At 39.4% G+C, this 26,321-nt stretch overlaps 1 protein-coding gene across 1 annotated transcript in view; it reads right to left on the bottom strand.

The window, feature by feature from the left end:
• Nucleotides 1-352: 352 nt before the first annotated feature.
• NELL1 (neural EGFL like 1) overlaps nt 353-26,321 on the bottom strand; it is a gene marked incomplete at its 3' end in the record, with an annotated part of 84,884 nt that continues 58,915 nt past the window's right edge. The window contains exons 6-12 of the mRNA XM_057383642.1: nt 21,988-22,060; nt 21,658-21,740; nt 19,232-19,366; nt 17,823-17,925; nt 14,473-14,546; nt 9,015-9,114; nt 353-481 (exon numbers count right to left, since the gene is read on the bottom strand). Of these exons, the coding sequence (XP_057239625.1) occupies nt 353-481; nt 9,015-9,114; nt 14,473-14,546; nt 17,823-17,925; nt 19,232-19,366; nt 21,658-21,740; nt 21,988-22,060 (697 nt within the window). The remainder of the gene's footprint in view (nt 482-9,014; nt 9,115-14,472; nt 14,547-17,822; nt 17,926-19,231; nt 19,367-21,657; nt 21,741-21,987; nt 22,061-26,321) is intronic.

Raw genomic sequence — 26,321 nt, 5'->3', positions numbered from 1 at the left:
AAATGCCTGCAGAATTCCCACTTCCTAAGTTAATGCATCTTACAAAGAYACTCTTCCCCATAAAAACATTTCAGAAAGAAGGTGAATTCTCTGAAAAACTGTGTTGTAAAAATTGCCGTGCCAGCATGACCACAGTGTGCAAAGACACAACTGCAACAATGAACTGTGCCCACAGGAYGGGCCAGCACCACCTGCAATCTCAAACCCCTGTTTATGAACACAAAAAGGGTCCCTGTGATATTCACCACCGTGAAACTGAACTTTGCAATGAAATTCATTCATCTACCACTTATTTCATCTCATATGTTTGAGCAAGTTGTTCAGGGAGCAGGTCTTTGGAAATTTGGTTTACCTTCACAATATGCAGAGTCCCCCTGGACAGAGAGAAATCCACTCTTGCATTCACACGTAGCTTTTGTGTTCCAGTTCTTGCACTCTGAATTTTCACCACACCTATGTCCCTCTGCACAGAAGTTATGGCCTGAAATGCAAGAAACATGCAAGAGGGTTTAAAAACATGTTTAATTCAGCTATGCAGGTATTTGCATTGACTGTCAAAAACTTTGATCAGTGAAAAACTTTGGCATTCTTACATTCCAAATTCTCCCTATAAACCTTGCTGGTGCACACAGGCTTTTTGGATTGTGCCATCTATTCATTTTCGGAAAAATAATTTTCTTCAACAAGATACTTTTATGACTAGTTTTGCTGAGGAGAAAACTCCAAAGCAGGAAGCAACAAGAATTCATTAGTGTTCTATATGAACTCATGTAGTATTAAGTCTCTGACTGTTAGAAAGTGCAATGATAACTTACATCAAAAGGACAATAAAGTGCAATATATATTTTTAAAAACCCCTTCAAAATATTCTTATTATGCATAACCACTTGTGTTTTCAGTAGACCAAAATGAGACAGGGCACAACACTGTACCAGCAGTCAAAKCAACCTCATGCATTGCCTTGTAATTGTCACCAAAAACCAGCTTGGGTGTTTCTACAGTTTATAATTATTCCATGCATCATGTTTTATAGAGAAGTATTTTTATTAATTCCCACTTTTTCCTTCACACAAAGTCTCAGTAGTTTCTTCATGTGCAGTTTCTTTTATTCCATTCAAAGTAATTTCTAAAAATAGGATGAACTTTTCCCCTTCCTTCTCTAAAAGTACAAGTGGCTGAAGTTCTTTCCTTTCTGATTTTCAGAATTTCTCAAAGACATGTCAGCATCTTTCTCTGATGAAGCTTAAACTGAAAGTAATTGTAATTTCATCTCTAAAGGCATTCCACTGGAAGTTAAGAAATAACTTAGAGAATCTGATAACAGAAAATGTTCCCTCCCTCCACTGGTGTATGTTCTACAGATTTTCTCAATCTCCAAGAGATAATTTCTATTTGCCTGAGATATAYAAGCAGTCATTTCAGTAATTCCTATTCCATCTCCCTTTTCTGTCCTGGAAGGAGGGAAAGCAGAAACCCAGACATACCACCCACCATCTATTGGTGTTCCAGCATGAATACAAGAACAGTTTCTGCCCGTTCTGCTTCATCATATGGAGCAAACTGAGAGTTCCAGTTCACTGAACTTGGCTAACATCCCCTACAGACAGCTCAACACAACCAGGATTTGGAACATCTAAATGCCACATTCGGGTCTTTGTCCATATCCCTTGCTCTGACATCCTATTTTTATTTGTTTTTAAACACGTGCTTTACTCATCTACTAATTTAAGTTTAGCGCTCTCCAAGTTTATATGAGTGGTCATCTAATGCTGAGGTTTGAGGTAATTTTTTAAAAATGTTACTGCTTGTTAGCAAGAAGGACTTAGTGTCAACATCCAATTCCACACTTAAACTTCAAATCAATTTTACTAGCAGCCAAGGTATATTCCTTGTGCTCAGCTGGCTCATTCTTTCATCATAACCCAGCTGGCAGAAAAGAACCAATTCCCTTAATGAAGACTTCAGTGATCCCTTCTATCTTGACTCATTTCAGAGTGTGGTAAAAGCAGCTCAGGTACTCCAGATGCAGCCCCGTGGAGTCCAGGTACATCTGAACTGCTAAAGGAAGGTTTCCAAGGTGCTGCCTTTGGCCATTTATGCAACYGCAGCATTTGACTTCTCATTTCTGCCTTTAGAACTATAATTGAAACTGAACACTGCAACCCATCCCCTCAAACTTATCCACTCAGCATCTAATTCATGCTCCCCACGCAGGGTTACTGTTCTCTTGGCRTGCCAGATAACATCCAAGAGACAACAACTTTTATAACATTTTCTTTGTCACCATTTCCCCTAAGACTGTGACATCCTATTCTGTTCCCTGCTTCTTTAGAATAATAATTCTCCTCTGAGCTCACAGACAGTATGAGCTTGATTGGATTATTATTGGGTCAGAAACTCTGTATATTATCACTGTATTAAGTTATAAAAATATCACATTTTAATTCAGTGTGGATTKTTAAATATAAAAATATCACATTTTAATTCAGWGTGGATTGTTACTCTTAGGGTATTTTGTTTATATTTACTTCTATTTCCATCCCATCCAAAGCTCAATTAAAAAACACCTCAGTTTTGTCAACATGTTTTAGTTACAAGAGTGCTAAAGAGCAACACAACTCTCTGCACCAAAATTCAATGTTTCTTTTTATCCCAGTGAGTCGGCATTTCACCTTACRATCAGCTCACAGCAAATTGAGGACAATTAGCTACATTGATTATTAATTAAGAGCAGAAATTATTAAAATTAGTTCTCAGAGTTAACTCTCATCATACAAGCCAGTGATTAATTTTCAATATCACATCAAAGCCCTGTGAATCCTTCAKTGTTTATTTGCCACCCCTGAAATTTATCAGTAGATACGATGGTTACCCCAGATATCCATTTTTTGCCACTAGAGCTGTCACCTGTTTTGCAAAAAGCCTCTGCAAAAACCTGCATTGATTTTGTTCCCTTCATCAACTAAAATAAGAACAGTCTCCATCCAGAATCAGGTTTTCAAGCTTGATGGCTATTAAAAAAAGCATTAAATTAAAAATTTTATACAATTATTCTAACAATATTTTATGGTTAAACAAAAATTGTAATATTTAAATAATAAATTTAGATTTTGTTTTTAACATTAAATTTTAAAAGTAACACTCCAGTTCTGTAATCTGAGAAAATAAARGCTCTAAAGTGCATTTTGTTTTCCTCCTGGTTTTAGGAACACAATCATAAAACATCTACCACATCTCTAGATTTCCCTGGCATTTATTATTATAAAAGACCTGTAAAACACTGTTCACAAAAGAGCAATCTTTTCAAATTGCTGCCTACAAGTGGCTCCACCTCACTTTCCCCAAGCATTTCAGCAAACTTGTTCAGTTTGTCTGGAGGTGGATGATGGAAACCATTCCTGTTCAGAGGTGTTACAACACTGGATGTTTCCAAGCTTTTACAAAAAAAAAGCCACAATTTAGGGTTAATCAGCAGGGGAAAAACATGCATGTGATGGAACAGAGGAGGGTTCACTGTGCCTCTGTCAGAAGAAGCATGCCATTGCTTGGATCAGAGGTTTTGACAAGTATTTTTTATTTCWCTTRCAGCAAAACTGCAAAATTAGCACTTCAAAAGAGCCAAAAGATGCATAGCAAGGAAGTGTGGTTCTTGAATTTCTTAAAAGTTGGTCCCCATTCTCCCCAGCTGGAGTTTTGGAGGCAAAAATCTGATTTTTATTAATTCTTTGGTGTGAAATGGATCACAGGATTCCTTAAGGATACCTACAGAGCTGCCAAAACCTCCCTCTGATACTGCAGTGGGAGCTCTAAATTTCMCAGGGTGGGAGACAGCAGAGGGCATGAATGCATCCCCACTGCCCAACTAAAATTAAAACTCATTCAGAATAACCTGCAAAGCCCCATCTGAGAACAGTCAGCTCCTCTCTAAACATGRGAAATGTTAACATGGGATCATCACATCCCAGCAAGAGGCAGCTGGAGAGGATTTGGCAAAACCACAGAAGATCTTAAACAGTTCTGATAAAGTTAACTAATTTCAGGCCAGCATAAGATGACAAGGCAAGTACAAATTAAAATTACAGATGAATGCATTCAGAACAGATGCCAGAAACCACTTTCCCTGCACATAAACACACACACACACACACACACACACACAATCACAAATGTGCACAACAGCCCTTCAAAGTAATTCAAAATACAATTAGACACCACCAGGGGAATTAAATATTGAAGAGTGGGGTTAGATTTGTGATGGGCCTCATGACCTCTGTTCATTCCCCAAACATTTTTCACATTACTCTCCTCCTTTACCAAGGCTGCTGAAATGTTTGCTCCACTTTTTCCTTGAGAAATACASGTTTCTTTCTACTCCTCCATTCTGAACGACATTAATCAATGTACTAAGACATTGATTAGGAAAAAAAAGGACAGAATTAGGAAAAAAACCAGACACGTGCTAATAGACAAAACTATCCCTTCTGCAGCATCAGGGACTGCACAACTGGCCAGTCCTTAGTGGCCCCAAGTCAGATATCTCAAATTAAAATCTATTCCATTTTGGGACACCTGAACGTTGCTCTTTGTTTTCCAACACCTTCAAGTTGTGGTTCCCAGAACCCGCTTTTGCTGAGCAGCATGATAAGTTAGTTTGGGCTTCATCCAGTCTTTTACACACCTAATATATTTGGTAATTTGGCTTAATTATTGCTGGCCAAATGCAASAACTCATTCAAGACTGCAGCTGGAATCAATACACCTTAGAGCTGGGTCTCCTCCTACTTTTTCTACAGCCACCACTGAAACAGCCTATCCTTATTTCTGAGTTTCCTTACAACATCTGTACTGTTTTCTGTGCATTTTATTAATAATAATTATTTATTATAATTAGTAATATTCTTAGCTGCTTACATCAAAATGTAAAACCCCTGTTCTCTTGCTGTTCAAGAAGCTATCCTTCATATTTCACTGTTACACATTTAGAAACTTCTTTAAAAAGAAAAAAAAACCCCAAAAACCCAAAGCCAAAACTGTGATAACTCTTCTGTTAAAAAGAGCTACCAAAGTTCAAAAGTCCATGGTAACTTTACCCACAAAATCTTTTCTACCATCATGATTTAACCCCACAGTTACAATAGAAATAGKAAAGGTAAATCTAGGGGAGAAGTCACAGGAGTCTTAAAGGAGTCTTAAAACTTGAATTACCAATCGTGCCTTTCCACGATCTGAATGGGTTTTTACTGAGTCATGAGCAAAGCAGCACCTTGGACAGCAACTTTAACACCTTCAGTGCTCCCAAAACTCTGTGGTCCTGCATAAAAAAACAACTTCATACATTCTTTCAAGCTGCTGTGTGAATGCAGAGCTTATTGCACAGTGCTTATCTGTGTGCAGAATAATGGTAACCACACAGACTAATAAGCTTTTAAAAATTTCCCTTTTTTTCGGATAGAAAGCTCTTCTAAATCCTCAGTAACGCTACATCCACGTTTAGAAATAAACTAATTCATATTTATCAACTGCCATTAAATCTTAATAAATCTAAAACCTTGAAATAACTCCTACCTCACAGCAATAAATGGGAAAAATTCAATTTCTGAAGAGTCCAATCTCAGTTTCACAGCCAGGCAGGAAGAGATGAGGAGCATGCAGAACTGAAGAGCCTTCTCACCCTCAAACTGAAAGAATAAAAACCTCCCCCCCCAAAAAAAAACAAAGCAGCACAAAGAAGGGTGGCAGAAGCCCCATTTTTACATTTAAATGCTGCTCCCTGATATAAAATGTACACTTTGCCTCATCAGTGAGATCCCCCCTTTTCTGCTATTGAGTGCCAGCAGTCAATCTAAATCCGTCATTCCCACCATACTGCAGGACAGCAAATCAAAATTATTTTCTCTAGAAACAAAATTGCTCCTACCACTTCATTATTTCATCACACTCTTTCTTTCAAAAAACAGCACATCTGAAGTCACTAAGGCTGTTAAGGCTATTTTTAAGTATTTAAAATTGCAAGCATAACAACATAAAAATTCTCACATGAAAYTTTATTTGAGTCACTCATGCAAAAGAGGAAAAAAACCCCACTCTTTCAAAATTATACAGTGTCTTTGGCAAGGACAAAAACAGCTAAAGGGAACAATAAAACACTTTTATGACACTATTTTTTGTATTAGATTTGTCCCTGGGCTATAAAAAAGGTAGCAGGCATGCTGTAAGAAAAATGAGTGATTCTCAAAAAAGTAGTAAAAAATCTATTTTGTGACACAACCATTCTTGGTGAAACTTGAAAATTAACTAAATTTTCTGTAAGCCTAAGAGACAGTTTAATAACACAACATTGTCCTGCTGAAAAGTACAAAGCAGCCACACAGTTAAAGCAGACATTTATATTAAAGCTCACAGATGGAGGGGAAAACTGGCTAGATCCTATACACGGACCTGGTGAGGCACATTTATGCATTCAGGTACACCAAATCACAAAAATAAACTGTCATTTCAAAGCAGAGCTCTTCCCCACTACTCTCACCTTGCTGTGCACCTCACACAGTCATTTTCCTGAAATCTGGAAATTGCCTCTTAGCAATACCCCATTACCTTTTGCTCTGCTGTGAGCTCGTGTAGCAAACCTGCASAAGAGCAGGCATTATTTGGTGCCTTTGCTTTTCCTACCATTCACACACAATAATGACTATCAGAACTCACCAGCTCTGTACATCACAATGTTCAACTCTGTTCTTTGCTGGCTCCCGATTTCCAGCTCCACAAACTGCACAGATTGATGTTTCACCCTGCATAACCTGTGGCACTTATCYATTATTGTGGTAAACACTACTGAGATCGCTGAGGAGGGTACAGTCTCTTACCACAGCATCATAAAGGGTTTTGTATTTCTCTATGGGWTTTTTTCCTTCTGTTGATCCTCTCATATTTATCCTTTCATTAAATGGAAATTCCTTTGCTGCAGCTAGAAAAGCACCAGCTGCAAAGCTGTCACCCTTGCTCAATTCAGCAAATATATTCTATAATTCTGGAGAATGTGGAATTCAGGTGAAGTCTTCTGTTTCCACAGCTATGCACACTAAAGACAACACCAAGTGATGCAAAGCCCAGAMCCTCCCAGCCACTAAAATGCACTGATGAACCTCACACAGAAATAACATTCTCATTTAACATTGCTAGAAAATACTTGCTAAATGTCCTGGCAGCTAACTTAAGGCTTAGCTAAGGGCCAATGCATCAAATTATCTGCATCATCATACACGGAATGTGAAATTTGCATACGGTGTGCAAATGATCCATGTGGCCTTCCAGCAAACATTCTGATTATTCACGACAGCAATTACTACAACACTTCTTCCTTACTACTTTGGTTTGGACAAAAAAAGCTGAAGTTAKTGTCTGAAAGAAGTAATTTTTGCAAACAAGAGAAGCACTCTGTCCATTCCCAGTAAAGGATATGCTGGCAYAGGACAGGAACTATGGTCTGCTTGATGGATCACAGAGCACCTGTCTGCCTGACAAAACCTATACCAAATATGGAATTCTTAATAAATATCCATTTTTAACAACAGCACACGTGATAAAATTATATACCACCACTCTGCAGGCAACTGAAGCAAAAGTGTCAAGAAGCATATATTCTACTTCAAGATATAAAAAGCATCTTAGGAGTGCTAAATTCAATTTATGCCTTTGTAAAGTTGACAAAATTAATCATCTCTTTAGGCATCATTTTCAAAAGAATTTTAAACAGCAATGATGAAATACAAAAGGAGGTGGTACTGTTTTAGCAGGAGCTAAAGCAGAAGTGAAGTGGAAGGTTAATGTATCAAATTGAAAGCATCACGTACCAGAATTCCTAGGAAGGGAAAACACAATTCCCTCGCTTCTAGAGACCATCACATCAATATACATATTCATCCTCTATCATAAATGATGARGCCAGTTTGGGGATGAATATCTAACAAGGATACCTATCACTAACAATAACATGGAAGTGAATAATTACAGGACCTATCTTTCATCAACTTTGAAGCTTTCCTGTTTCTAATCCTTTCAAGTAATGAATATTTTTTTTTTCAGCACTGCACTACATCAAACTGGGCCATCTGTTAAGAAGTATCATTAAGACATCAAGCCCTCTGAGGGACAGAGAAGCAACATTTACTGCTTGCTTAAATAGCTGCAGATGTTTCTAGAAACTACTAAAAGAAATTAATGTGGATGTTCCTAGATGATGACCCAGCAGGCAGCCTCAAACGTGCTGCTCCCTGCAACCCCATGCACGTGTTTTCAACTTCAAGGCCCAAGTAAATATTTAACCATGCACATTTACTAATTAATATTTACTGGCAGAGGGAGAGATTCAGAGCCCTTCATCRCCATCTGCAATGGCACTGGAGGAATTTACATGCAGGCAGGACAAATATTCCAGAAGAGCTCAGTAACCGCCTCAGCCTGGAGGGGAGCAAGTGAGAACCTGCATCTCAACACCCACTGGAAGGAGGAAAAATAGGCTTCTGGGCTCTAGAGTTAATTTTTTAATTTTTGTTCTGCATTTGTATTCTTTGGTAGTCCAGCTTAATTCATACATTAGTCCTGGCAGTGATCAGATGTGAATCAACCTCCTAATAGCCATCAAATAAGAATCTTAACATTATTTTTGTGATATTAAAATAGAGACCTTAAAACACATTTTCAAAATCCTGCAGTTACAAGTTTAAGCAACAAAATTTATTTCTTTTTCAAATGTATCATATTTGATATATGACATAAGAGATATTCATCCCTTTCTCCCCCAGCTCTTCCTTTTCTCCCTCTTCCTCTCTAATTCAGAGCAATTACAGCTTTTTATCTGGCAATTCTTGTAACCAAACAAGTATCTCAGTTTGGTTTTAGACTYAGATTTATAAAGGTACTTAATAACAAATAAAAAGGAACTATACCTTCCAAAATATCCCCCCCTTGAACCAATAACTTGCATTTCTTCCAAGCACACACACACTCTGGCTTACCTCTACAGACACTGCAGCACTGGTTCTCTGGAAGAACGTGATCYTTTTCTGAGCAGTTCAAGGGTGGACAAGTCTCTGTCACTTTCACTAAAACTCCGTTCTGAAAATGAACAACATTTGTTTCAAAAATTACATTCATGGAATCACGTGCAATGGCAAAGATCACATCATTTTCCATTTACAGCACCAGTAACCTCCAGTAACAACAATGGTTAAATAGCAAGAAGCAAGTTTAATTCATTTGCTTCACCACAATATCAAATCTAAAGTAATCTACTGTGCCTGGCATCAAAATAAAATGATTCAAAAACAAAGCACTTCCACTCAAAACTCTATTTTCGTTTTACCAAATATGTAGTCTCAAAGTACAGTTTGTACAAAGTACAAAATACTTTCTGAGTATTTGAAGGAATTAAAGAGTTTCAGCACAAGTTTTTGTTAGAGACAGCCTTCTTGCTTTCTGCAAATCTGAGCTTCATTCCTTTTATTTCAGCCTCCATAATTCACTGATGAGTTACTCAGCTCCAAAATACACAGCAAGGCAGTATTTTCATTTTTATTGTTTTGCTCTGTCATGTCCAACTGTAAGGGTGTGCTTTTTAGAACCACTAATCACCTGCTTTCCAAAATTAAGTCCTTCAAATAAGAAGGCTCATCCTGAGGCATCCGTATAGAAACTGTTGTGTAAAATCAAGCTAAAACGTTTCTATGATTTTGATTTCTTGATTTAGAAGACTGTGACAGGAGGTCTAGATGCTGGTAGAAGTTTTCTACAATCATAGACACAGAGCCTTCATGGGGGGGGGTTTAAACTAAATTTTATTCTACCTTCTTCCCATCCAGCAGACCAGCTTCACTGTATGTCCAGACCAGACAGCTCCCCAGCTCTTTAATTTGTTGTTTCTTAAAATCTTGTCCAGAAATWGCCTCCTCTTTCACCTTATCCCCTCCTCCAGCCTTTTTCATACCCTAATTTACTTYTTCAGCACCCCTTCTGCAGCTGTCCCGTGACTGAGAGCAGGTAGGTGCAGCAGAGATGAACAACTGGGATTTCTGCTCAGTAGGACCTGCAGTAACCTCCCCCCACGACTGTCACAGCAGAGTAATCTCATTTTCCCAAAATCTGAAACTGCCCTAAGAAAGCAGGCAACCTGCCACATTGTCAATACATTTTTAACTTTAATGAAATCACTTCCTGCTCCTCTCCAAATACCTTTCATGACGTCTCACGTGGTGGAAAAAAAAGGTGGAACAAAAATTTCTGCTTTCCTCAAACAAAGCMATTTCCTTTCCTAGCTGTTGTGACTGCATAGATAAGTTTAAAAATATTATCCAAACACATTTGGGGCTAGAAAAGTAGAGGAAAACCAACACCAAAAAAGGACAAACCCTTTGCTGGAAATCAGCCTGGCCACTTCACCTCGCCACACCAATCCAGCTGTGTCCCTCCAGGCTCCAGAAGGAGCTCTCCCAGCATCAAGCTGCCCTAGGGAGGTGGGAAATGCCTGCTGAGCCTGGGAGGCACAAATGATGGCCTGAGGTTCCCAGCTCAGAGCTGCAGCTGACCCAGCAATGCCCATCTGACCATTCTGCAATCACTGCTCTTGACATTACAATCCTAAGGCTAAGCAGGGCCAATTACCTTCGCTGGCAAGTTGCATCAGCTGCTGTCACAAAAAATAATGCTAAAAAAGCCCCACAGGCATCAGGTTTGCTTGGTTTTCGTGGGRAAAAGCAGCTCCCTGCAGCCTCACAGAGTACCATGGGAGCATGGAAACTCTCCTCCTGAGCTCCCTTCCTCCTGTCCCTCCCACTGCTGCAGCCACAGGAGCAAAGGTGATGAAAGGACCAGGCTCTCTGAGCATCACTGACCATCAGATGATCAAACCCCAGCCAGAAAAGCTSTGGCTGTAACTCACTGCCTGCTGAAGCTCTGACAGGACAGTTACAGCACAACGAGGACAGTGTGTCAGCACACCAACAGCAAGTGTTGACTGACAATAAATCTGACCAAAAACCACRGCCAGAAATGGCAGGAAAGTCAAATGAGCATCAGCACGAGTCAAAAARCCAAAGACAAATTTAAYCYGAGCTCACRGCTTCTTTAGTCTCACTAAAGGAARGGATTTTCGACTCACAAGGAGGTGAAAGAACAAATTGAGAATTTCATTAATTTAATGGCAGTGAGATTTTATTTCCTTAAGTTTCCTAGTTTCTGCAGAATTTGCATCTTGGGAAAACAAATTAAACTTATTTGTAATTAAGTTTTAGAACAATTAAAACATTTCCATGTTGATTGTTCTTCGGGTTAAAATCAATTTGTTATAAACTGGTACAGATCCAATTATAAGAATTATCATCATCAGATTTCAGATTTTATCTACCGAGATAAGTAAGAAGAGTTCACACTTCAAAATTATTGCTTCAGGCAGCCTTAGAAAAATGACTCCTTTTTATATTCAATTCACATATGTAGCAGTCATAGAACGTGAACAGAAATAGATGTCAAAAAGACATTTTTTTTTCTGRAATAAATATATCAAGCTTCAATTGAGACACACAATCCACAAAGAATGAGATCTGGAGTCAAAAATTTACAACAACATAATTAAATTTTTGTAATTACAAAGGTAAGTACATAAAAAAAGGATTGAATGTAAGCCTAATCAGTGRCATGCAGTGAAAATCTGAACAACAAACAGCTCATCTCACATGATCRGCTTTGAAAATTAATAGCAACATTTCAGATAGGGCCATTTCRGTGGGTTGTTTTTTTTTCCTGCCAGAATTTAGCTGTGCCCTGGATCCAGGCAGGAAGGGTTTGCAGTGGCCAGGAGGGGCACAGCCAGGGCAGGAGGTTATTCTGTACCACACCACTCTGAGCAGACTCCCAGGACAAAGTTCCAAACAGCAGCCTTAGCTGTCATTCTAAGAACTACACTGCTCCTTGTCTTTAYAAAACACATTTCCCTGAAAGCTGTGGGCCCTGTCCATCTTTCCATTTGTATGGCACACTGTGGCTGCCTGCTCCCAGCATTAATGAAGAGGAATTTATTTTTGTACCCTTTGCTGTCAAGCATGTCAGCTGTTTATGAACGGGCATCATGTCATTCACAGGCAGCTGATCAACTGCAAATTCCCACTYCAATAAAAGTTATAAAACTCTTTCCACTGACTTTCAAAGGCCCACATTGCCATGCTGGTGAAACTAAAAAAAAACCCTAAACAAATGAAAAATCAAACACCTACTGAATGCAGAAAGGTGCAGCTATCAAAAGCTCACACACATTTGCATTTTCTGGCCTTCCCAGCACAGGAGAGAGATGGAACAGCTGCAGAAAGAGCAGCCATGGGTCATGAAGATGAGTGACAGACTGGAGAACTCTGTTCAAGGAGGGCAGCTGGATGAGATCACCTCCAGAGGTTCCTCCCCCAATCYAAACTATTCTGTGATTCCTGGAAATACCTGTGCAYTCATTTTGTCATTGCAGATTCACTTAGAGAGTGTTTGTGGGCAGGATTCCAGCTGGAAATGGCTGTTTGTGAGTAACATCTGTGCTCATGGTTAAGAGGATGTGCATCATGAATATTTTTAGTCTGGATTAGTTTCCAAAAATTAAAAAAAATCTCTCAGCCTGATCAAGAAAATCTTTGATCTAGCTGGATCATCAGTAGTAGTATTATTTTTGTTAGACGGAAAAAATAGAAAAGTTAAAAGCCTCTTAAGCTTGGATCAGTTCCTATGCAAAGAATAAAGAATCCATCTCCCAAAAAAAATTGCAATGTGAAATTTCAACTTAATCTTTTTGACATTACCCCACCTGCAAATATATCCTCCTCTACAGACATGAAGATTTCTAAATCATCTTTTATCAACAGCATTAAGGACAATAGATGTGTACCCTCCACTGCGTTCCTTCATGGATCAGCAGCTTTGGAAACCTGATGTCTGTTTTCAAGCCCAGAAAATTAAACCAYATTAAATGTTGTATGGTCCTGTGACAAAGCCCTTCCTTTATTCATGCACCTTGTCCACACCACAGGATAGAAAGGAACAACAGAGCCAGGGTTTGACTCATGGCCATCCATCCTTCACCCAGTGAGCGTTCCTCCGGGGGCAGGGAGCTCTGCTGACAGATTTCAGAGGCRCCCTAAAGGTGTGAGTGAAACCCTGCACAGAGACTCCTCATCCCACAGAAACTCTCTTCAAAACTCTCCCCAGGCCAGGGAGGTTTGATACCTCCTCGAAGTACGTTGTGGAAAAACCTTCTGTTTGCTGGGGTTTTTTTGAAGGCATGGATCAAACATTTTTTTTTTATGTTGTCACACTCACAGATGCCATTTTGAATATTTATCAAAACTGTCCATTAAGATGCAAATAGCAACCACAATGTTACTGTAATTAGCAATGCCACGTTGTTTTCGTTCAACAATAAGCAAAATACAAAAGCTGTTTTCATTATTTTCCTCACTCCTAATGACAGATATTTGATGGTTGGTATTTGCTTTTAATCTTCACGGATGTGTTCTCGTACTCCTAACAGTGAACATAACACTCTAATTTATGACACAGACAAGTTCCACAGACAGAATTCAGATCACTCTGGTTTCACTTTAATGTGAAAATCCTCCTGTTCTCGTTTTGTGGAGGTACTTCCCCTCTCAAACAAACATTCTATGCCATGTTATAAATAACAGGCACCTTAGCCCGCCTTCCAAGGCAACACCTTGCCCAYGCGTTTGTGCACAAGCGCTGAGCACCCCACGCAGCTCAACAGCAACAACAGCACAGTAATTCTGCATAAAGAGCTGTTTTCACAACATCTGCAACCAGTTATTGTCCATTCCATCAGCGAACACGAAATTGCCTCTCCACACCCTCCGCTGCAAGCACAATAATGAGATCACCGCAGCCTTCTCAACGCCCGCATTCAGCAACACACCCTGAACACAGCCTCCCCTCACCTGTGCTCCTAAATGCTCTCTGTCAGAGCCCAAATGTTAGCAATTCACCTAGAAAGACCTCAGTCCAGCCCAACACTCGGGAATTTATCACAATTATTAGAAGAGCTATATATAGTGTAAATAATACTAGGGGAAATACAGAGTAACTCAAACAATGTTACAAGAAGGCTGCTTCAAATTTGAGCAAYTGGGCTGAAATAAGTAATTTGCTCAAGATGCTGTTACGTTTTTTTTCTAAGGCTCATGAAAGCAGAGATAAGAGAAAACAWCCTTCTAAATCATTTTGCCCATATTTTTCTTATCCTGCAAGGGTCATGCTCCCGCTTTGGTTTGGTATTTGCGGCTTTCGCTGACTTCAAGGTCACCTTTTCAAGACAACAGATGTCACATTTGCATGAAGGAAGCCTAAAGAAATGCACTAACTTTTCACTGTCACTTCTGAGCACCACAGATACATTTAAAATCAGGAAAAGTTTATACAGCYGAAACTTACTCGACATTCCCTGCAGCTCTTGGTTAATACTCGCTGACCTTCTGCGAGCACTTTGCCTCCATAGATRCACTTGGCTGTAATTYGAGAGAAGGAAGGAGATTAAAAACMAATTAAATYGGTATTTGAACAGYAAATAAATGCAAGGTATAACACAAAAGTAAAATCAKTATTCATATACACTGAAAAATATGAACACATTAGAAATATGATGTCTTTTGCTTTCATCAGGAGTCAGTATGACATATTACAAACAAAGTAGCAAACAATACATTCATTTTAAGACAAAGTAGCATCTTTACCTGAACTAAAGTGAGGGAATAGGAGCATCAACAACATGTCCTGGACTAAACTCATTATAATTCAACAGAACATATTTTCACTACTGACACAGTACTTGTGTTACTAGAGGTCCTCATGACTCACTTCAAGAGCTGGAGACATTTATTAGCCTACAGTTCATCACGAGAATAATATAGGCACAGATTTCAATTAAGCCTTCGCATTTTTTGTGGGCGCAAAGGTGAACTCTTCAACTTGCTGGAGGACTGCAAAAATAGATCAGATGTGGCAAATGACTGCACTGAATCAACAAACTGCAAAAAATCTATTCCAGAAAAATATTCTACAAGCACACATGAAACACGCCGATTTCCCAGGAAATTGAGAGCTCCTACTGCAGAATTCTTGTCTGAGGTTTGAACCCTTCTGGCAAAGGTAAGTGACTCCACAAATGAGCCAACAGAGCAGAACAGGTGTTCATTCTTCACTGACTTCAAGGCAAACTCAGCTGGCTCAGCTCAGGACTACTGCCACATGAAGAAGGCAACCTCCAGCACGGACAAGGTGGCAGAAAGTTTGGTCAGCTGTGACCAGAATGATCACAGTCCCCATGCAACTCCATGAATAACAGTTCCAGGGAAGGACAGTAAATCCATCAGCTAAAGAGAACAGCTGGACTGTTAGGATCTCTCRCAAATCAAGTACCATCATTAAAGCATCCTACATTACTGACCAGATCGATGCTAAACAGTGATAAAATAACTTTTTGCTGTGTCATTCCTGCTCTCTCTGCTCTTGGCCAGTAGCAGTCTGACCCGTGAYCCTGAAAGGAAAGCTGTAAGGTGTGAATCCTGTGTTGTAATTGAACAGAGCTTTAAAAGTCTGTGGAGTCAAGGCACACACACAGCGTGAGCGTTCAGAGCAGTCTGTTCTCAAAAGACACATTCCATCCTGGACTGYTTTACCCCAATTTCCCTCCCGAGTGCCCAGGGAGAGGATGCACTCACAGGTGCAAGGGTGTTCCCCAGCACCCACTGTCATAGATCGATTCCCAAATTTTAAGCAGAAGAGACTTCATAGATCAAATAGATCAATCTTCATAACCCTTTGGACATAAATTTGCTTCTAATGGCTCTTTGCAAAAATGCTCATTTCTTAAAAAAAAAGAAAAAAAAAAAAAAAAAAGGATGATTTTCATCCTCACCAAAGTTTTTAAAAACAGGCTTCTTCCTTTTGGTATCCTAGTTTTCTTTGTTTTTCAAAAGCTGCCCTAGTTTTCATGCCCGACTCGTGATCTCACTTCTGAAGAAAACTTCAGATCAGGAAGCTTCATTTAAATTAGGAATCCCAGTAACTATTTTTAGGAGAATATGAACTAAAGACTTTTCCTTTTTCTTTCAGTCTCTTCTCCTGACATGATTGCTTCTAACAAAAGAATGGATACACCAGAAAGCAACTTAATGTACAAATCAGAAAAATCATATTTAAAACAAAATTACAGTCTTTTGTCAAGTATTATTTGAAAGGCTAACACAAGATGGCAGGGATCAAAACTGAACTGCCTAAACCCCTTAACATATGAGACATTAGAGTACTTTGTTCATTAACCCTTAGCTGAGATGGGAAGGTGTTCAATAACCCAGCCATTCAATAATCCCTGGGGACAGCAAATTACACCTGATGATTCTATCAGAGCTAAATAGAAAAAAGCAGGGAGGGAGAAAATAACACCTGCAGTGCAGCTCTTTGGAAAACCTCTGCAATTACCACTCTCTACCTAGGGGTGACTAACTGTGGTCCTAGCACATCATTTCGTCAAGAAGCTGGCACTTACAATCAATTTCAATCAACTCCCATACGTCAGTCCCCACTGACTGACACGCTGAGTTCCTGTCAGAATAACGAGCCAAGTTTGTGCCAATCACTGACAAAAGGCAAGTTTGATTGTTCATCTTCCCATTATAAACCACAGGAACAGTTCACTCATGAGGGCACACACTGAATTTAGGATTTTGCGCCTCAATTTCTCCGTGTCAGGTTTTGACTCTCMTGCATACATCCAGATTTTCAGTGCTACCAATACAAATATTTYGAGACAAAAAAAAATACAGGCCAGCAAGGCCACTTTAGCACCCAAGTGCTCTGTTCATGAACATCTTTTAGCATGCTGAATATTCATGCTGACATAAAGCTGAGAGAAATGAGATTACATAAGAAACAAGAGCAAGTGCAAGATCACAGCTAAAGGATATTTGTGCACAGAACTAACGAATTCAATGAGTGAAGAAGGGTGACAGATTTTCCTAATAAATCCTAAAATAATTCYGCATCCCCGTCTTAATAAATTATTGAAAAGCTCATGCATGAAGTTTATTCATCTTGCAGAACAGATCAGGGGAAAGAATTTGTGCTTCTTAAGGTACGACTGGCATTGTATACAGCTAAAATTTTCATACATAAATTGTCTTTGTTCCTTGTACCACTATTAAAGTAACAAATATTGAATATTCCTTCCATTAATGTTACTTAACAGCTTTCACTGCCAGAAAAAGAAACTGAAAACTGACAGTAACACTGATGACAACATTTACTTAGCTTTTCTCTCTTCTCATTAATTTATTTTGAAATTAATTACTGCAAGCTACGGCTCCAGACAGTGATACTAAGCCAGGGTCTGATATTCTGTCAYGTTTATTTTAAAGAGCAGCCTTTTAACTTGAAATAAAAGATAGACAAAAAGATAAGAGCTCAGTTAGTTATTCATCAGAAAAGAAAGTTCAGACTCAGAGCCCGATGGTCCTCAGCATCAACAGGAGATACAAACTGRAGCCAAGTCAGTCTTCCCAGTCCCCAACAGGATGAATAATTTTCCACTAAAAACAGGTTTAAATAGTACCTCAGAAATCTGCAATGCCTGTTCATTTCTCAGCAATTTTTAATTTTCTTCTCGAACCGTGCTTGCCACTGTAACTCGCATTACCTGAATTACCAGGACCTCTGGAAATCATTCCAAAACTGCCAGGAGAAGCTCACCCCTGCTGAAAGAGGAGRGCTCTGTGTGATGCACTCACCCCTGCACACTTTGCAGCACTGATTTTCCACATGCACCGGGAGAGAGTCGGGAGGACATTCCAGAGGTGGACARGACATCCTCCGGCATTCCACCACCCCGCCCTGCACAAAGGGTTAGAGACAAAATTCAACCACTGCTGCTGCCACCAGGGGCATTGATACAAAACATGAAAAACGAAATGAACTGACCAACTAGTGGACATTTATACAAAACATGAAAAATGAAATGAACTGACCAATTAGTGAGCATTTATACAAAACATGAAAAACTAAATCAACTAACAATTAGTGAGCATTTATACAAAACATGAAAAAACAAATCAACTGACCAATCAGCGGACATTTATACAAAACATGAAACACTAAATCAACTAACCAACTAGTGGGCATTTATACAAAACATGAAAAACTAAATCAACGTACAATTAGTGGGCATTTAATATAAAACATGAAAAATCAAATCAACTAACCAATTAGTGAGCATTTATACAAAACATGAAAAACCAAACCAACTAACCAATCAGTGGGCATTTTATACAAAACATGAAAAACCAAATCAACTAACCAAGTAGTAGGCATTTTATACAAAACATGAAAAACTAAATGAACTGACCGATCAGTGGGCATTTTATGCAAAACATAAAAAGCTATATAAGWAAATGAAAATAGAATTCTGGATTGYRAACCTGTCCTTCAAYAACAAATTTCAYCCCACCCAGCTACAAAACGAATCAAAGTGCAGCTGAAGGTGAACTGCCCCATTCTGATGCCTGTTGCTGGTTTTATTCCCCATTCCCTGAGCAAAATGCATTAAGTGGAAAATGTAAGTCAGGAACATCAGCCCTACTTTCTGATGTTCCAATCATTTTTGAGATTTTTAACAATCAGGCTTCTATTTTCCTGAGCAAACAAAGGCTCTCTCCAGATATTTATCAAATAATTTCCAAGATACATGTTTTACATACTAATTCTCTTTCASTTCCCTATATTTTTCAGTCTGATAGAGGCAGAAAACAGAATCTGCAAGTTGTTACCATGCAAGATGCAACCAAGCATCTATGAATACTATTAAGATAATGCTTCCTCTTTGAAAAAGCTACTGCAGTGAAAACAATTCCAAACCAAACACAGACAATGCCACCCATTCACCYCAAAACCACAAAGTCCTCACAGCTATAATTAGAACAAATAAGAAAGCATTGTCAAGGGAAGGCAGATTKTATGTATGAAGCTTATAAATCAGCAATGWMAAAATTTTATTTATTTTTTCRTTTCCCTCCCTATTGTCCATACTGCYACTAGATGCATACTAAAAACATAATCATTCTCAGAGTGAACATTATGCATTCAAAGGCCATCTTCACATTTTCATTAAATCCTATCCTTGAAACTCCTCAGAAATTCTTACTTTGCATGTGCARTTCCTGCAGTGATCATCTTCAACCCATGAATCTTTGTCTCTGTAGATCAATCCATTTACTTGACAAGTCTTCTCACAATGACAGTCTTCCAATTGACTCAGYCTTGTCTCTGCATAATTTAACTACAAATGAAAGTCACTTGATGAGATTTCTGCAATTCAAACACATGATTTGAAAAAGGAAAAACCAGTACATTCATTTTTAACCAAGCAAACTTGGACTACAACCTTTGAAACTCTGAACCAAGGCATTGGCAGGTACAAACTAAATCTTTTCCTCAGATTTTGATGGAGTTAGTACATGGTCCTCCCAGATTATTATCCATGGAGAAGCCATGCTCCTGGAGTAAACCCTGGGCAGGTTTCTGTTAAAAAAAGTATTTCTTCCAGCAAAATAAATAACAAAAATATATATATTTAAAAAAAAAAACCCTAAACCAAACCTGTCAAAATTTAMATGGAAAATTTCAGGATTCATAAAAGTATTCCTGGCTGTATAAACCCATGATTATGTAAATAAACCAGATTGCCTAGTCCATGAATGAACTCAAGTGCTTSATTCTTCTTGATTTTAATCAAAGCCAAACTTCAACCTATCTAACCTCAACCAAGGRAAGACTCMGTRGAAAATTTTGTGCTGGAAGTCTTCACRGAACAAACACATCTGAATACAAAGCACACCCTAGTGGAGGCTCACACTTTACCAMAAGAAATTATATTCCACCCAAAGAAGTGTAGGAGATGCCCTGACTGATTTCAGTAGATTGTTAAAGCTGCACAAATTCCTTTAGCCATTATATTTAAACAGGAACTAACAGTACTCGAGGACAGCAGTGGGGAATGCTGCAACAGAACACAATCATTTTCTCCTGCAGCAAATTAACATTTCAGCCAGATTCTCATACCCTGACATACACTGTGGCCCTACTGAAGGACACAACTTCAATCCACTGAACCCATATATACTGGGAAGATTCAGAATWAATTCAAATTATGACAAAAACTAAACAGGCTACCAAACACTGCTCCAACAAAAAAGGAATTTGCAGTGAAGGATTATGCCAGCACCACTTTATGAAAGCACACAGTCTATGCAGCACAAATACTGTGTTATTTGCTTCCCCTYACAAAGTACTAGCAAGCAAAAATATAATTAACATCAGAGAAAGCAAGTTACTCAGTGCACTGCATAATTGGGACTTGCTCAAACCACCAGCAGGGCTCAAAGTAATTGCCTCTCTTTCACAGCACAAGCAGAAAACTGAACTAAAAGCTTCACATTTTGCATTCAGATCCAGCCTGTCCAAAGCACATCAGCTGAGGAAGAGGATTGTCAGGGTAACGCACACACTCACCAAAAAATATTTCCCCTTTCCTATTGGGAAAGGAAAAAGCATTTGAAGGCAGTGCAGTAAAAAGTGTAAATTTTTTCACACAAACAGCAGGGCTATGCAAATCCTACTTTGGAAATTCCTGTTCAGTAACTACTGGGAATAAGGGCATCTACAGGTTGGTTGAATTTGCACTTAAATGTAAGTAATTCCCATGTAAATGCTGTTTCAAAAGAGACAATAACTGCCCTCTACCAGAAAACAGATGGTTCACCAACATTAACCTCACCGAGTGTTCACATCATCCTTTAACACAGATCAGGGGTTCAGCCAMCTCTAGAAACACTTTTCTGTGCCAAAACTTCACCACAGCCTTGCTGAAGGGCCTTGGCTAACACCGAGGTTGTCTGTGTATTATTATAGGAGCAGAGCCTAAGGAAAATCCCCAAAATCCCAAAGAAACAAAAAAAAMCCCAACACTACAGATYCCTGTTCAYCCTATTCATGATCCAAAGCAGGGGATGGAAAAGAAGAAAACAAAAACAAACCCAAGCACACACTGCMTCACCTGGAACTGAATTAACTTTGATAAAAACCATTGCTCAAATGTCAGAATCAGCACAGGTTCACAGGTATTTCCATTCTGGGGCCTCATTTCAGTTCCCAGCAAGGAGACCACCACTCCTGAAGATTTCACAGGATTTCCCACCAGCAAACATCACCCCCCTCAAACAACAGCATATGGTGAGGAAATTGTTGAGGGATTTCACTCTTTTGCTTCTGCATTTATTCCTCAGTGTGAAAAGGGAAATCAAGCTAAGGCTTCTTCCAAAAAATCAGACTCTGGGTAGTTTGYCACTACCTCACAAATAATAAAGCAGACAACAGAAACATTATTAAGCTTCAGGAACAACCATGGAACTATATCCACAAGACTACTGCAGGCASGGAGGAACAAATGGCTCTGCTATGAAAATACGGAGTCATTTTCGTGGTATAAGCAATGGCATATGGAATAAATACTTTCATCTTTGTCTTAGCACAGAAGGAAATGGGCAGCTAACAAAAAGCTTAGGTACCTACTTTTGCAGTCATTTTTGCCAGGAGTTCTTGCAAATCCATAATTCCTTGCACCAGACTCAAGAAATCACTGCAGGTTGGGCATGCTCCATAGAGGAAGATCAAAAAGAAACAGAAGAGAAGAGAAGGAAAGACACAATAACCCATAAATAACCAACAATCTATCATACTAGATTGAGCTGAACATAAAATGCAATCTGTTTACAGAGAATTTCTGCCTTCTGGAAGTCAGCACATGCAAAAATAACAAGCCTGAAAAGTATTATTTTTAAAGCAATGAAACAATCTGTCTGAACAATCTAAAATAGAGAGAATAAAGAGATTGCTACTTACTGCGATTCAGATTAGGACACTGTGTGATATATCCATTAGGTATAAAGATGACTTTCACATCTTGGATAACACCCTTTGTGAAAGAAGAGAAAACTGGTAATAGAGATTACAAACATTCACTTAAATCTGTACAAGCTGTTTCAGAAGTCATTTCTTTGGTGGATACAAAAAATAAACTACCAGCTCACTCTGCTTCTGAGGAAAACAACTGAAGATGAACAAATAAATATAACTCCTCCCATCTTCCTGTGTGTTTGGATATTACAGCCATAATACTGCTTTGCCTTTAGTAATCACTAAATCTAAGCTGCTTAAACGTCTTTAAGTGGAGTGGGACTGGTGGAAAAAGCAGTGAAATAATATCCACTGCTCAAGCCCATGACACACTTTTCCAAAAGACAAAGAGAAAACACAGCAAAACTCTTCAGCTTTTTAGCCAAATAAGAGTGTGAAATCAAACACTGAAAAGACAAGTACACAGTGCCAGATGTAAGAGCTTTAATAATGTCATGGCCACRGAGGGAGAGGAGCAAGGGAAATCAAGGCTCCTCCAGTGCAGATATTTGCACTTCCCCTGACTGTTAATCAGATGTTGTGACACAGCTCTATCTCCTCACAGACACACACAGAAAAATTTCTTTTATCTGAAAAGAAATTTATCACGGCAGCAGTTATTATCTAATTAAATTCCTGATTTGCCAGACTGTGCTTTAATTTTCAGTTAAATWGCAAGAGAGTGAATTTTGCAGACCAAGGACATCATCACTTGCTCACAGCCACTTAAACTCCACCCATGAAAAGAGGCCTCAGACAGTCCTTAAAGCCCAGCAAGGCAAGTAATATTTAATATTTACATGTTCATCTGCTAAAAGAACAGAAAGTAATCAGCAAGCACTGTTTCCTGCTCACTGTCTCATGATCAAATATTGGCTGAAAATATTAACAGAGATAATCAGATCCGCCTGTCTTTCTTGCACGAGTATACACATTTATTAACCTTTTCATCTACGAGAATAATGAAACCGTACATAATGAGAAGTAATTCTGTCACTGGAAATGGAACACCCCAARAGCCATTTTCCATACCTTCTGTCTGCAGTCATCAGTGAGAAATTAGAAGGTGAGGCATGAAAATATATTTTAACACTTAAACCTCTGCAGTGAAAAGCTCAACCAAGACTACACGAGATTACAGAGCTCCACCAAACCATACTGTTCAGCTAACGAGACACCATCCAGAGAGAAGTGATTTTTTCTTTAACTTTCTTTTTTGTGTTTTTTTTAGGTGCATCTTCAAATGTGTTTGTTCCATCAGAGTCACACCACCCAATTGTCTTTTGGACAGATTCACCTTTAGACCCAGCTTGAACAGCAAACGTAACTATTTTATGTGTCTTAATTTGGGGCTRCATGAAAGCTTATTACCATGGAAAAACATATGAATATGAACTTCAGTTCATTAATACAGTGAACTGTCTGAAACAGAATTATTTTGATCCAATATAGAAGTAAACTTTCCAAGGGCAGAAATTTTGCTGATGTATTTTTTTAATAGGAAGACTTCATTGTAGGCCAACACTTATTACAGTCATAATTATTGTAATGAATATGAACAAACTCAGATTATTCCTGCTTCAGCATTAAGTCTAGGCTGCCAAGRGCTTGGATTTGGCCTTAAGAGTGAGATGTCAGTGGTCAAAATCTTTCCAGTTTTTCCCTTTCCAAGYAGGCATCACCTTTCTGTTATCAACAAAGACATTTGTCTAATGACAAGCAGAGCATCAGCTCAGCACCAGGAYTTGCTAGCTTGAAGAGCCTTCATCTGGTGCAGGCAGATCACCAGCTACACGATGAAATTCATGCGTGCAGCACTAAATATCAAGCCCATCCCATGAGAATGTAATGCAAAAAGCCAACAGTTTATTGCACTTCTCAGCTATATACTCAATAGAACATTCTGTGAAAAGGCTCATCCATTCCATGAGCTCTCCACTTCTGCRTTTTCATTTCCTCTGCTGCCTTTCATCCTCTTCAAACCCTCCTTCCCCTCTGAGATAATGTGAGCACACAGCTGCACCAGGGCTGGCAAAAGCTCTGCAGTGTGGACCCAGCAGAGATCCAGGGACACTCCTGTGCCCTGGCCAAGCCATGCCAGCACCATGAGATTGTTGCCTTGAAAGGCAAGTTTTTAATAATGACACAGACACGGTTAAGGGGATAAAAAGGGTTTTACTTCGGTATTTGGGATCCCAGGTGCACAACTTGATGGCAGAATGCACACCTGTGTACAGCACGGGTACAAGTTTTATAGGTTTCAGGAATTAGCATATCTATCTAAGATTCCCTAATAAGAAATTTAACAAATGCAGTAATGTCTCCTTATTCTAATGAATGCTTCTCTCAAATGAGGTTAGAGCCCAGTTTACACAAGATATTCTGGACAGGAGGCTTCACCCAAGGCTGAGCTCGGGTTTAAGATAGCACAGGGCACACTGACTCCTTCCTCAAGATGTTTGGTCTCTCTGCCCAGTAGAACTCTTAAATTAAGCTGGAATATCAGGCTTCAGGAATTACAAACATGTGGGCTAAGGGGTACAGGCAGATACATAGAGGGTACAGAAAGCATAAAAAAAAAAAAGCGCAAAAATCATCAGGCATCAAGATGGCCTCTCCATCAGCACTGGCTGCTCCCACAGGGCAGACGTCCCAGGCACCTGCACTGCTGCCCTCAACACTGTGTTTAATTCCACTTTRGTCCATGCAACTCCGAGTCCAAAATTCCTACAGAGGCATATGACTCTATATATATATATATTATATACATCTGACACTGTGCAATAAAAACACCARTATGCTTCCCAAGCACCTAATATATAATCCCCAGACACAAACAGGATCAATAGAGCCTGCTCAAGTGGTTATGAGAACTGCTGTCTTCAGACACAGAATCACCCTGGCACCGATGCATTAATAAACTCATTTCTGCAGGAGCTCTTTGGAGGGACCCTTAGGGAGAATGGTTCTCAGCAATAAAACAAATTTTGCAGATAATTGTGTTCCTGACAGCGATCAGATCCATCCTAGATGGAGTTCATGGATGTCTGGATTCACTCTTTTTTGTCCTTTCAGTGGCATTTGCTTAAGCCTCCTGACCTGATGGTAATGGTATTCTCTAGATGAAATAAACCCTGAGTTTGTTTGGCTCTGTCCAGCACTGGGGTAATTTCTGCAGTAGCCAGGAGGGAWCATGGCTAGGCCAKGATTATCCTACAYYACCTCAMACTAATGCAGGAGGCAGGGGGAAGGGWCTGCCATGGAGGAAAAGTTCCTTATGATCAAGAAAATGTGGAGGAGGGAGCCATCTGGTACCATCCATTCTCAGGAATGTTTATCMGTGTAAAGAATTTCCTGTATCATTTGTTAACAACATTGCTGCTGTTACTGTTCATTTTCTTACCACTCTTTCCACTAAATTGTTCTTACTGCATCTGTGATCTTCACCTTTTGTGCCTCTATTCTGAACTCCATCCCGATGCAGTGGGAAGGGGAGGGAAAGGGGAGGGAGAGAGAGCAATGAGTGATTTGGGAGAGTCTCAGTGGTGGGTACTGAACTGGAGAGCACCATTCCTAAACCAGGACACCCTTAATTTTTTCCATTCCTTATTCCATACCACCTGTGTCCCACCCAGAACCTACAGCTGCCCTCTGTATAGGTATAAATACACATAACCCCAGGTATCATTGCCATGGTCAATGGCCATCCTTCCAAGATGGCTCTGGAGCTCATTTGGTCCATCACTATGGTTCTGTCCATCCTGGATGTCCCATGGARGGGTTTGCCTTTGTTGGAGTTGCCATAGAAATATTGGAAATATTCCGTCACCACCACTGTAGCTGCTCAAGGGTGAACTCCTGAACCACTGGAGCAGAGAATTTCTCTAAACACAGGCCCATTTTCTCCCACCCATGACACTCACAACTATTTCCCCTCAGAGCTGATCTCTTAATGGCCTTCCTTTARATCTCYKTCCTGACTCTAAAYCTGGTACTGCAGATCGTATTGASRAGACATGGCAACAAGAAYGTGCTTTCCTTAACATCCAAAGAAAATTCACAATTCTCAAAAGCTGTTGGAGCAGGCCTGAAGAAGGAAAAGGGGATAAAAAGCTGTGGAAAATCATCTTCCTCTGTTCTCCCCACAGACTGGGTGTGATTATTAATGGACTCCCCACGGAAGCACCCGAGGTAAGGGCGGGAGAGCAACACTGAATGAACATCCCAAATGACCCTCATGGCCCTGGATGTTATCAGGTCATGAGCAGGTATCACACAGC

The sequence above is a fragment of the Malurus melanocephalus genome, unplaced genomic scaffold, assembly GCF_030028575.1.
Source record: "Malurus melanocephalus ecotype Western Australia unplaced genomic scaffold, MMel_1.1 scaffold_647, whole genome shotgun sequence".
NCBI lineage: Eukaryota > Metazoa > Chordata > Aves > Passeriformes > Maluridae > Malurus > Malurus melanocephalus.
The sequence above is the reverse complement of the archived record's forward strand: the minus strand, read 5'-3'. Positions and strand labels throughout refer to the sequence as shown.